The 12,670-nt window shown below is 41.9% G+C and overlaps 1 protein-coding gene across 4 annotated transcripts in view; it reads left to right on the top strand.

Annotated features, from left to right (window-relative positions):
• myh14 (myosin, heavy chain 14, non-muscle) overlaps positions 1–12,670 on the top strand; it is a 31,144-nt gene that overhangs the window by 7,708 nt on the left and 10,766 nt on the right. For 2 of the 4 annotated variants that reach the window (XR_006824349.1, XM_046044037.1), the window contains exons 5-26: positions 680–707; positions 1,368–1,482; positions 2,900–2,947; positions 3,736–3,747; positions 4,881–4,973; positions 5,087–5,150; positions 5,417–5,515; positions 5,675–5,818; positions 5,921–6,135; positions 6,231–6,383; positions 6,698–6,871; positions 7,184–7,357; positions 7,456–7,570; positions 8,987–9,192; positions 9,326–9,447; positions 9,772–9,841; positions 9,927–10,087; positions 10,705–10,813; positions 11,222–11,353; positions 11,452–11,658; positions 11,806–11,943; positions 12,179–12,302. Coding sequence is in view for 3 of the 4 variants with exons in the window: in XM_046044037.1 (XP_045899993.1) it covers positions 680–707; positions 1,368–1,482; positions 2,900–2,947; positions 3,736–3,747; positions 4,881–4,973; positions 5,087–5,150; positions 5,417–5,515; positions 5,675–5,818; positions 5,921–6,135; positions 6,231–6,383; positions 6,698–6,871; positions 7,184–7,357; positions 7,456–7,570; positions 8,987–9,192; positions 9,326–9,447; positions 9,772–9,841; positions 9,927–10,087; positions 10,705–10,813; positions 11,222–11,353; positions 11,452–11,658; positions 11,806–11,943; positions 12,179–12,302 (2,703 nt within the window). In the remaining variant the exon portion in view is untranslated. The remainder of the gene's footprint in view (positions 1–679; positions 708–1,367; positions 1,483–2,899; positions 2,948–3,735; positions 3,748–4,880; positions 4,974–5,086; positions 5,151–5,416; positions 5,516–5,674; positions 5,819–5,920; positions 6,136–6,230; positions 6,384–6,697; positions 6,872–7,183; positions 7,358–7,455; positions 7,571–8,986; positions 9,193–9,325; positions 9,448–9,771; positions 9,842–9,926; positions 10,088–10,704; positions 10,814–11,221; positions 11,354–11,451; positions 11,659–11,805; positions 11,944–12,178; positions 12,303–12,670) is intronic. The other 2 variants (XM_046044039.1, XM_046044038.1) reach the window with 2 other exon arrangements.

Below are 12,670 nucleotides of genomic sequence, written 5' to 3'. Positions count from 1 at the left end.
TTTTTTTTTTTTCCCCCCCCCCCCCCCCCCCCTTCAGGGTAGACTGTAGGTGTGTTATTTCAGTGATTTAACCTGTAGGACCAGTATGAATTCCTCTAAACTGAACGTGTGGGAATCTTAAAAACCAAACACAAAGTAATGTTGCAAACAATGTCCACCCATTGACTACCAGTGTTTTGTGGTTTGGCAGCCTGGAGAGACCAGTTCAGCTGGTGGCCTGTTTCTTTCTAAAGTGTTAATCAGTGAAGCAGTGACTGACATGCCAAGAGTCAGAGCACAGTCTGAGCCCTAGTTTGAGTCCATCTGTATACATATAATATGTATTACCCATGAAGACTTGAGGTGTGGGTCCCTATTGAGGCTTCCAGAGAACTTCATGCCTGGTTAGTGGCGGTGGAGGCTTGGTGTAACATGAGCCAAGATGGTGCCATAGATAACCTCCTCACTCCCACACAGCACCTTAGAGGGTGTTCAAGAATCATATATCAACATGTGTAGATTTTCAAATCGTCACAGTTGTGATCCTTGTAGCTGTTTGATGTTGACCTCCCACATGTTTAACACTGTATGAACAAATGTAGAACAGCAGTATCTCAAAATCGTTTCCCAGCAGTCCGACAGATCTTTCTCTATATCTATATGTTACTAATTTGTACTCACATTGTTTTTTCTTTAACAGACCGAGAAGATCAATCAATCCTCTGCACGTGAGTTGCCTGCTGTGTGTGAATGCTTTGTAATTTGCTGTGAGGAAAACCTCTGTATGGGTCACATTTTCAAACATGAATTTAAAGAATCAGGACAGAAAAATCACATCTTTGCAAAATGCCAGGTCTATGATGTGAATGCATCATCCTGTCTGTTCCCCATGGTTTGTCTGCCTACCTGCTTGCCTGAGGGCCTTTCATTCGGCTCCCTGTCATCATGTCTTCCTGCCAGACTCTTCCTGTCATTGTCAAGGATCCCATTTTATGTTCATCTTGAATCAGTGTATTTGGGACGAGCCGTCCTCTCCTTTTAGGTCTTTTACAGCTGCTATTTTTACGCCACTCTCCGTGGTTCTTCGCCAAAAGCAACAATACTGACGCAGCCTGTATCCTCCACACCTGCTTTCTGTTTGGACCTGTGGCTTTGAATGCACTGCATGGGCACTATATTTACTGGTGTGATGAATGTGTGTTTGGCCACTTGTTCCTGTGTGTCCTCTTTAAAATGCTTATATATACCATTCATAATTGAGACCATATGTGTTTGAGATGGACCATTTTGTTAAGAGAATGGTATTTATTGTGTATGTGTGTGTGTTCCTTACTCGGTTTTGTATGTATGTGTGTGTGTGTGTGTGTCTGTGTTTATGTGTATTCCAGAGGCGAGTCTGGAGCTGGGAAAACAGAGAACACTAAGAAAGTAATCCAGTATTTGGCTCACGTTGCCTCTTCTCATAAGGGTGGCACTTTGGGCAGGAACAAGGAAGCTGTCCAGGTACGTCGCAGTAGAGACATCACAGAAGTAAAAAGAAAAAGAAGAGCAGCAGCCGAAAAAAACAACATACAAAGAGAAGAAGGGCTTTTCTAGGAACATTTAGAATGAAAGCGGAGGGGACTAACAGGAAAGATGGAAAAGGTGGAGAAGCATTTGAGTGTTGAGCGAAACAAATAAGAGATGAGGAAAAGAAATATGATGTAGACTGTAGGCTATAGGAAGCTAAGTTGAGGCTAAGCAGAACTGTGTTCACATTACAGTAACTAATTCATGTTACAATGCCTCAAAAGTATATCACTTGACCTCATCCTTACTAGCTGTATGTTGACCCTCAGTATACTGTTTATTTATATCAGTGCAGCTCATCTGTGCTTTTTCTGTGTTCTGTGCCATGATATGACCATAAGTCACTTTGTAGTGTTTTCACCAATATATCTGGAGTCTGGGCTGAATTATGTGTCTTACAGCTGTGAAATGTTGCCATCTGGTATTTAAGTAAAGGAATAGTTAAAGTTTTGGGAAATAGGCTTATGAACTTTCTATCGGAGAGTTAGGTGAGAAGACTGATGCCACTCTTGTGTCAGTGTGGTACAGTAAGCTCGGATCTAGAATCAGGAGGATTAGCCTAGCTTAGCAAAAAGACTGGAAGTAAGAGGAAACAACAAGCCTGCCTCTTTCCAAAGTAAATTCTGAACAAATGCATAACAACAGCTATAAAGCTCACTAATTAACACATAATATCTTGTTGTTTTGAATTGCACTCAAACAGAAATGTAAAACTGACAGCATGGAGTTTTATGGGGAGTTTCGTACTATAACTATTTTTTGGTGTACACACGACCGCAGTAACTTCTCAGAGTCTTGCCAACACAGTGAGGTTGGATTGTGTTAATTATTGAGCTTTAGATGAGCTGGTAGGTGTGTTGAACTTTAGACAAAGCAACACTTCCATTCTAAGCTAATCTCCAACTCTGTACTTAGCGCACACACATGAGACTGGTATCAATCTTCTCATCTAACTCTCAGGAAGGAAAGTGAATAAGCTTGTTTCCCAAAATGAACTATTTCCCAAAATTAAACTATTAATTTAACCAAATATAACTCACCATTGTTGCAGTGTCTTCATAATTAGTTCAAAGTTGCTGTTCTCAATACAGTCCAATGCAATGTTCAATCACAATTTACTGAACCTCAATCACTTTCCTCTTAATTTTTTTATTCATACATTATGATTATAAAATGGGTTTCCCTGCAGGTACAATTAATTGAATTTTACCTGACCTTGGAGTGGTTTTCTCTGTTTATCAGTCTTCTTTTTCTCATTTTCTCTGCAATTTCCTTTACCTTCCTTCCTTCCTGCACTTGTTTCCCCTCATTCTCTTCTTTCTGCTTTGTCCTCTCTTTCCTGCATGTTCAGATGGATGGCTCTAGATCTTTAACAAGGGGCAGTACTTTGGTGAACAGGGTGAGTGAACTCGATCCTACTGTCCTGTCCTGCTCTTTTATCCTGTATTTTTTCCTGCTTAAAGGTGGGGTTTGCGATTCTTGAGATTTCCAAAACCATAACAAATACCACGATGTAGAGCGAACAACGACACAGCAAGTAATTTAACTAACGTTAGCTAAGTTGTGGGTTAGCAAACTGTCGGTACAGTTGCTGCTGCAAAGCTAACATGCAGAGAGGAAGAGATGGTCTCAGAGCCAGCACACAAGCTCCAAACGGCGACACTCACAACTCTCCTGCTACTATAGCTAACATCACAACAACAGCATGTCTCGGCAAACTAGAAAGTAAGCTGAATGCCCGAGGGCAAGTAATTTAACGTTGACACACATATCATGGCTGGAACGGCTGGAATATTGTTGAGTGGCTCGGTCAGAGCCAGAGCTGTGTACGAACACTGGGATTTTTTTCTGCGCACACACAGAATGGACAACTAGCCGTGAGGAGATATTCGCTGAATTTGACAAGACATTGCATTGGATTTTAATCGCACACTCCACCCAGTTTTATTGAACTCCAAGATGATACTTACTAACCAACACAGTAACCTTAAACTATCAGTATTGATGTGGTTCCTCATAACAATCAAACCTTGCACAGTATATTTGATTTTGCTTGTTTGTATTCCTTTCTTTGTTATTGTTATTGTTGTCTTATTTGTCTTTTTTTGTTTGTTTGTTTATCCCATCCATATGTTCACCCATTCTCCTCCCCCCTAAAACTTCATTTCCTCACACACAATTCGTCAGAGTATGCAATATGTGAGTATAAACGTATTTAGACAACTTGGGGTTTATTCATTGGGGGTCACTTTTTGTAGAAATGAAACTTTCTGTGTAGAATATTTACAAGAGCTGATATGATTCACTTGATACATGATGAGAATCATGCCTTCGGTGGATAGTGCTTTTCTTTTTTACTTACCTGTCATAAATCCTGTCTTTCAGGGTCTCTAGTTTAGGCACGTTTTATTGTATTCTTCTCAGTGGGGTGAGGGTTGGCTTCTCATTCCCACTGGTTTTTGCTTACCTGTAGAACTGGTTTTAATTACATGAACTGTACAGTGGGAGTGGGTATGGGTGTGGTTGTGTCGTTTGCTGCCATCCGTGTGTGTGTGTGTGTGTGTGTGTGTGTGTGTGTGTGCGCGTGTGTGTGCGTGTGTGTGCGTGCGTGCGTGCGTGTATGTGTGTAAATATATTGTTTTGTTGTTGTGTGTAGTATACCCTTTAAAATGCTGACCTCTGTGTGTGCTTGTGTATCTGCCTCTGGTGTTGGCTGCCTGACATTCCTTGACCGTTTTTACAGTATAACCATCTCCTGTAGCTACAGTAACTCTCCTTCACTGGCTGCTGCTGATGCTGCATCAACAGCTGCTGCACTGGCAATGCGACAACCGTAGCGAGGCTTTGCAGCTAGCTAGAATCAGCCAATATGTAGCTTGTGTATGATATTGGCATCTAAACCTGCAGCTTCTCTGCCCTTGTTGTCGTACAACAGTGGTTCTCAACTGACTCTTGTTAGTTGGATTCTAGAGATTGACTTTTAATAATGTAGATTTTAATAATAAATTAAACATGAAACATGATGATTCTTTTCATTGATTGCTTAACTAAAGAGAGCCCATTACTCATATTGACGTTGAGAATCATTTGTTCCCGGTCCTGCGAATGGTGTGTTTTGTGAATGCTATTTTGGGGTCTAAAATGCACCATTTTGTGTCACTGATCTTCAAGGATGAGTCATGCTTTTTTTTATATAACAGATCAGTAGTTACTTCAGAGAGAGCAGGATTAAATGGTGCATTTTAGTACACAGGCCCTATGGAGGTTTTTTTGTTGAGGCTCATATCTTTGTAGTGCTGTGAAGCTGATCTGACGTCTCCTGTGTGTGCCAGGGCGAGCTGGAGAGACAGCTGCTGCAGGCCAACCCCATACTGGAGGCCTTTGGTAACGCAAAGACTGTGAAGAACGACAACTCCTCTAGATTTGTAAGAACAGACTTGACAGTTTATACAAACCTCCTGAGCATTCTTTTCATGTCAGTATCATCAGTTTGATAATTTACTATAGAAATTAACTGAAACTTTTTCTTCTGCTTCAGGGTAAATTCATTCGCATTAATTTTGACGTGGCGGGGTACATTGTTGGTGCCAACATAGAAACCTGTATCCTTTTACATAGGTTTTTGAAAGATAGAAACACTCTTGCTGTCTAAATAAGCTGCCTCATTTACAGCGTAGTTGGGCGAATTTACCTTGTCGTATATTGTGACTCCTGTGTTTATTTGTGACATGCAAAATAATTTGATTATTTAAAGATTTATATATATTACATATACACTATAAATTCTGATTTGGAAAGGATACATTGCTAGAAGTAGACCAGGACTAACTAGCTTCAGCTGCACATGTCCATGACGACATAAATCCAGACCTCCTTGAAAAGTCCCGGGCCACCCGTCAGGCCAAGGATGAAAGGACGTTCCACATCTTTTACCAGTTGTTGTGTGGAACTTCAGAGGAGACAAGAGGTGAGCCAAAGTGTCATAATGAAATACGGCTATACTACAGAACATGCTGCATGTTATTTTGGTGAAATACACCAGTAAAATGTATCCATGTCCTGTGGTAATTTATGTCTTTTCTACTTAGCTCTCTCTGTTTCACCTTTTTTTAATTTCCATCCCTAGCGGACCTGCTGTTAGGAACTGCTGATGAATACCGCTTTCTGAGTGGAGGCTCCATTCCTGTTCCTGGTCAGAGCGATTCAGAGAACTTCACCCAGACCATGGACTCCATGGCTATTATGGGCTTCACCCCAGAGGAGTCAATATGTAAGAGAGGGGATGATAGAGACGAGAGAAAGTAGTTTACTTCTTTCCGTTTGGATCCGTGCTATAAATCACCTTCCCTCTCCCTGTCATACCTCTCTGCAGCCATGCTTAAGGTGATCTCTGCTGTGCTCCAGTTTGGAAACATTTCCTTCATGAAGGAAAAGAACCAGGATCAGGCCTCAATGCCGGATAACACAGCTGCTCAGAAACTGTGCCATCTGCTGGGCGTCAATGTGCTGGAGTTCACTCGGGCCATCCTCACTCCCAGAATCAAAGTGGGTCGAGAGTATGTGCAGAAGGCCCAGACGAAAGAACAGGTAAGATCTTATGTTCATAGACATTTGTAGTCATACAGATAAACAGATATTTGTTCCTATGGAGTGTGTCTAATAGTGTATCCTTGTTCCTCTAGGCTGACTTTGCTGTGGAGGCCTTGGCGAAGGCCACATACGAGCGTCTGTTCAGATGGCTGGTTCACAGGATCAACAGAGCTCTGGACCGCAGACAGCGACAGGGAGCCTCCTTCATAGGGATCCTTGATATCGCTGGATTTGAGATCTTCCAGGTTTGTTCATGTAATGATTGTATGTTTGTATGCAGTAGGTCAGTTGTTCAAATTTAACATACATAAGGGGTGATGTTTGACTTTTGCTATACCCCAGCATTAGTTCTGAAATGTTTGTGATAATGGATATTTCATTTTCAAGCCAGTGTTTCCCTTTATTTGTACATTTTAAGGATAGGTTACAGTTAGTATTAGGTTCGGGCAAGTGTTATAGGCATGTAGTGTCACAAATGCTACAGTGTATAAGTGTGTGTGTGTTGTTCTATAGGTTACATTACATGAGTCTTTGTTTGCTTTCCTGAATCCCTTTGCAGCTAAACTCCTTTGAGCAGCTGTGTATCAACTACACCAACGAGAAGCTGCAGCAGCTCTTCAACCACACCATGTTCATCTTGGAGCAGGAGGAGTACCAGCGGGAGGGCATCGAGTGGAACTTCATCGACTTTGGCCTGGACTTACAGCCCTGCATTGACCTCATCGAGAAACCAGTACATACACACAGCGGAACACAAATTATCATTAAGTGATGAGAATATAGAGGCTGACAGTCCATATTTACTTTCCATACAAGTAGCGTGCATTGTTTGGTTATTGTAGGAAAATAGCATGATAAGGTTCAGGTTGAGGATCTGTGGCACACAGAACCTGTTCGCAATCAACCCCACCCACAGATGAAGAAATGAAAGAGAATAAAAGAACATAAATAGAAACATGCAAAGCACACAATCGGACACTTTGATTCGGTATTCCACTTGAAAGTTTCACTCACAATAAAGGTTGTTTTTCCCTGTCTCTGTTAGACCCACCCGCCTGGTGTCCTGGCCCTGCTGGATGAAGAGTGCTGGTTCCCCCGTGCAACAGACCGCTCTTTTGTAGAGAAGCTGTCTGCTGAGCAAGGCAGCCATCCAAAATTCTTCCGATCAAAGCAGCCACGTGGGGAAGCTGACTTCTCCATCATTCACTATGCTGGCAAGGTATCCTATCATTTCTTGAACAAATTCCACGTCTGCCATCTTTCCCACTCAAAGAAACCGAGTTGAAAATGTCCTCTGCCCTCCGCAATGTCTCTCAGGTGAACTACAAGGCAGATGATTGGTTAGTGAAGAACATGGATCCTCTGAACGACAACGTGGCGTCTCTCCTCCACCAGTCGTCGGATCATTTCGTCTCAGAGCTTTGGAAGGAGGGTGAGACTGATTTACTGTAGCGTTCAATCACTACCATGTACAGTAAACCTTTAATTTATGGACGTCATATGTGCACAGTATGTAAAAATGTATGTAAGAACTGTACTTTAAACTGAAAAATTTGTCAGTTATAAAGGTTTCTTGTGCGAAATGTACTAATTTTACTGTATTTTTTTCTCTTCTCTTTCTCTATGATGGAACTATTCTATCTTTCTGTCCATCTCTGTTCTTTTTCCTTCTTGTTCTCTCCTGTGTTTGCTTACTCTTGTCCCATTTCCTTCTGTTCTGTTCTCTTTCCTCTCCACTTATTTTGTGCTCACATGGGCTCCTTCTTTCCTTCCCTCTTATTTTTCTCTCTGGGCCTTCCTTCTTCCTGCATCAGATATTCAAACTCTTCCTCGTGTGTACTTCTTTGACTCCTATGCCACACTACAGGCTAATGGCTCCGACAGTAGGTTCCTCTCCTCCTCTGCGTGTCACATTCCTCACTCCCACCTCTGCTTGCATTGCTCCTTTGTTTTTTGCCCAGTTTTTGATTGTCGTGTGCCCTTTTGTGTAATTGTTTACTCATTTTAGTTTCATATTTGTTCTGTAGTATTCATTTTTCTATCATATTCTCACTGCGCTGTTGAAACAGTTGTTCTCTCTTTTACTCTTTCACCAAGTCTTTTGCTTTTAGTGACAGTGCTTGTGTGATGTAGTTTTTTTCCATTCATAAAGAAGTAATTCACCTCCGTTTTATAGAAATTGAACAGTGTCTAGGTAGCAGCATGCTTTCGGTAAGAGTTGTGTTGCACAGTACTGCCACAAACAACTGGAGCGGTTTTATGAAAACCAACCATGTGCAGGCAGAACTGTGATCCTGAATGAGTTCTAGAGATGTTACATATTGGCATACAGTGGTAACATTTAAATAGCTTAAATAGTATAATGGTATTACTAATGTAGAAATTTGGGTTATTGTGGAATTGGCAGTTTTGTATCCAACTCAGTCAATACAACCGTCAAATCAGGAAGATAATAAGTCAGCACTTTTTTTTTCAAATGATAGACAGAGAAAGCTGTAGTCATGCATGTTCAGACATGTTCAAGGTTAAGCTAGAAACCTGTTTTGCTCTTGCACTGTACTAATTCTGTATGTGTATCTTACTGGTCCATATGGGTAAGCAAATAAATTATTTTGTATTTGCTTTGAAACCATATGATTGCATCTCTAATGAGCTCCAAATCCATTGTCCACCATCTGATATCATCTTTCCAGAGACTTGATTGCAGATGTAAAATCATAATGCCATGGCATTAGTATGGCATTCATACAGACATGTCCATGTCCAAACCAAGTCTGGTAAACCCTATTCACTCCACTTAAGTCATACTTGCTGCTGAAACTGAGACCGTGTGTGTTTTTTGGTTCAGTGGACAGGATCGTGGGTCTTGACCAGGTGTCGTCGGGAGACAACAGTGGGCCCGTCACGTTCGGAGCAGCAGGACTCAAGACGAAGAAGGGTATGTTCAGGACTGTTGGTCAGCTTTACAAGGAGTCTCTCACAAAGCTGATGGCCACGCTGAGGAACACCAACCCCAACTTCCTCCGCTGCATCATCCCCAACCACGAGAAGAGGGTAAGACAGTAGGACTAGAGGGGTAACAGGATAGATGTGTTTGAATTAAATCTTCCATTTATTTCACTTTCTCTTGTTTGGTCTGCTTGTCTTTCTCCCTCTCTTCCTTTGTGTCGCTTGCTGTCTCGCTCAGGCCGGTAAGCTGTCCCCCCATCTGGTTTTGGACCAGCTGAGGTGTAACGGAGTTCTGGAGGGGATCCGTATCTGCAGACAAGGCTTCCCTAACCGCATCCCATTCCAGGAGTTCAGACAGAGGTGTGCGTGTGTGTGTGTGTGTGTGTGTGGGTGTGGGTGTGATTGTATTTTTGTATCACAGAAGAGACTGTAAACAGACTCCAGTCAACTACCTTTCATAACCACCTGTCTCTCTCTCTCTCTCTCTCTCTCTCTCTCTCTCTCTCTCTCTCTCTCTCTCACACACACACACACACACACACACACACACACACACACACACACAATAAATGCCTCTTCAAGCATGTTCTCTGGCATCTCTGGAATGACCTTTTTGACACATCCTCAGTTTTGTGTCTCTTGCTTCAGCACACACACGCTTACAAAATCACTTTTGTCTCCCAGATATGAGATCCTGACTCCTAATGCTATTCCCCGCACCTTCATGGATGGCAAACAGGCATCAGAACTCATGGTAAGTCATTTTTATAGTAGCCATAAAAATACAATATTTTGGAAATTGCTAACCACTGTTAACTGGATGCCGTTTCCTCATTCAGATCAGGGCTTTGGAGCTGGATCTCAACCTGTTCAGGGTGGGTCAGAGTAAAGTCTTCTTCAGAGCTGGAGTCCTGGCTCACCTGGAAGAAGAAAGAGACCTAAAGATCACCGACACCATCATACGCTTCCAGAGCGCCTCCAGAGGCTACCTTGCACGCAAGTAAGAGTTACCTAAGAATAAACATTAGCAGAGAGGGGGAGCTATGATAGACACATGCTTATTTAGTTTGTAAGCCACACTAGCCTACTTTGCACTGAAGTTTTGTTATCATTTTTAAATATTTGTTATACTACGATTTAACTTGAGTCATCGGCCACTCAACAATCACTTGTTTACTAACTGAAACTAAAGGGACAGGAGAAGGCAAGTGGGGTTTCTCTGTAAGGAGCGCTCGCTTGCTGCTGTTTAGGAGGGCGTTTTGTATTTCGCTCTTAAAGTAGCATCAATATTTAATCTTTTGTCAGCCCCTATCAGTGACTCAGGAATTGCAACAGCATTGAAAGGTATTTGGCACCGCTTCTGGAAGCTTGTGAATAAATAATAAAATTTCTTGCAAAAATGTCAAAACTAACACACTGTTAGTACTGCCCTATAACTGAGCAGTGTAAATGTTAGTAGGATGGTGGAGTACAGTTAAAAATGGGACTTAATGAGCTTATTCCTGCAGATGTTTTTTCTGCTGTAGTTCCTATGTCTGAAAGGACGATCCGCCACTTTCATTCACACACCCATGTGTATTTTTGTGGATTTATTGTTTAATTTGTATTACATCCCAGAGCCTTTCTGAAGAAGCAGCAGCAGCTGAGCGCTATGAGGGTGATGCAGAGGAACTGTGCTGCATACCTCAAACTCAGGAACTGGCAGTGGTGGCGGCTGTTCACCAAGGTACTGTGCACACAACTACATTACAACAGAGACGGGGAAATATACAACACACATCTGCAAGTGATCACTGACGTGGCTGAAAAGCTTAAATTCTTTACTTTACTATTAAACTTTTTTACTTTGATTTAGTTTATGTTTGTTGCACTTGTAAAGCAAACTTGCAATGGTCGAGTTGTGATACTGATTACTAGTTGGTGCAGAATGTATTAACTAAAGCAAAGGCAACAGGATTGGGTTTTAGAGCCTATCAAGAGAAAAAATATGTTCTAAAATCTATACATTGACTTTAGATCCTTGACAAGGGAAAGAAAAATAAAATCAGCCCGTTGCAGGAAATAAAATCATAGGGGATGCAGGAATGGGGATGTCCTTCACATTGACCTCTGATCCTTGTTCTGTGCCAACCAGGTAAAGCCCCTGCTGCAGGTGACCCGGCAAGACGAGGAGATCCAGGTTAGGGAAGCCCAGCTCCAGAAGGTCAAGGACAAACTCACCCGAGTGGAGCAGGACTACACTGAGCTGGACAGGAAACACGCTCAGGTAAACAACTCTTCACCTTGTTGTGCTGCCGATTCCCCCCTCTGCTATTAATCAGTGCCTCGATCGTCACTCCTTCTCCTCCACCTCTCCTTGTCTAGCTGATGGAGGAGAAGTCAGTTCTGGCTGACCAGCTGCAGGCGGAGGCGGAGCTGTTTGCGGAGGCAGAGGAGATGAGGGCCAGGTTGGCCAGTCGGAAACAGGAGCTGGAGGAAGTGCTGGGCGAGCTGGAGAGTCGATTGGAGGAAGAGGAGGAGAGAGGTGTGCAGATGACCAATGAGAAGAAGAGGATGCAGCAGAACATACAGGTGAGGAGATTAAGTAAAATCAGAAATATGTAATACTGAGTGACATAAAAAAACAGAAATGAAAATCAGTAACATCACTGAAGTTAAATTAAAACTGTCTTTCCCTCCCTTGCATGCTATTAAATCATGTCCTTCTGTCATTGTCAGGACTTGGAGGAGCAGTTAGAGGAGGAGGAAAGTGCCCGACAGCGCCTCCTGCTGGAGAAGGTCACCTTGGAGACCAAAGTGAAGAGTCTGGAATCCGACCTGCTGAATGCAGTGGAGCAGAGAGACAGACTCAGCAAAGTGGGCATCTCGCTAAAGCTTTATCATCTTGTGCATGAATGTTAGATAAAACAGTATTTATTATTATTATAACAACAACCCCCATATATACAGTATGTATTTTGTATCTGCTTGATCCTGTGCTGACACCTTTATGTCAAATGGAAAACTCCACTGCTTGCATGCTCCTGCAGGGTGTACATGTTTTATATATATTTCATGACCCAATGCTATTTTTTTATTTTTCTCTGAGCAGGAGAAGAAACAGCTTGAAGAGCGTCTGAGTGAGGTGACTGATCAGCTCACTGAGGAGGAGGAGAAAACCAAAAGTCTGAACAAACTCAAGAACAAACAGGAGGCTGTCATCGCTGACCTAGATGGTAAATGTCCCAATGCATTTTCTACATAGTTGTCAGCCTTTCTGATTTGTTTGCATGCTCATATTTTATGTGTAGATTGCAGAAGTTACACAGATTGTCTGTGAAAGCGTTTAGTATTTTGAGTTATATTTTTTTTACATTTGAATATTTTTTTTTGCACAATGTGAAGTTGAAGCAACTTTCCACGAATTTAAAATGTTTAAATACGATATTTTTTAAATTCCTGTAAAAGACTGAATAATTGATGTAAGTATAAAGCATACTAATAACCTCCATAATTTTGTCCATAGCTAGAGGAATGTTACGCAAATGCTATTTGCAGAGAGTGTTGCTTTCTCTGCAAATAGCTGTATTATTTTTCTCTATTC

The sequence above is a fragment of the Micropterus dolomieu genome, linkage group LG03 (genome assembly GCF_021292245.1).
Source record: "Micropterus dolomieu isolate WLL.071019.BEF.003 ecotype Adirondacks linkage group LG03, ASM2129224v1, whole genome shotgun sequence".
In the NCBI taxonomy this organism is placed as follows: domain Eukaryota; kingdom Metazoa; phylum Chordata; class Actinopteri; order Centrarchiformes; family Centrarchidae; genus Micropterus; species Micropterus dolomieu.
Note: the sequence above shows the minus strand (reverse complement) of the source record. Positions and strands in the feature narration are given on the sequence as shown.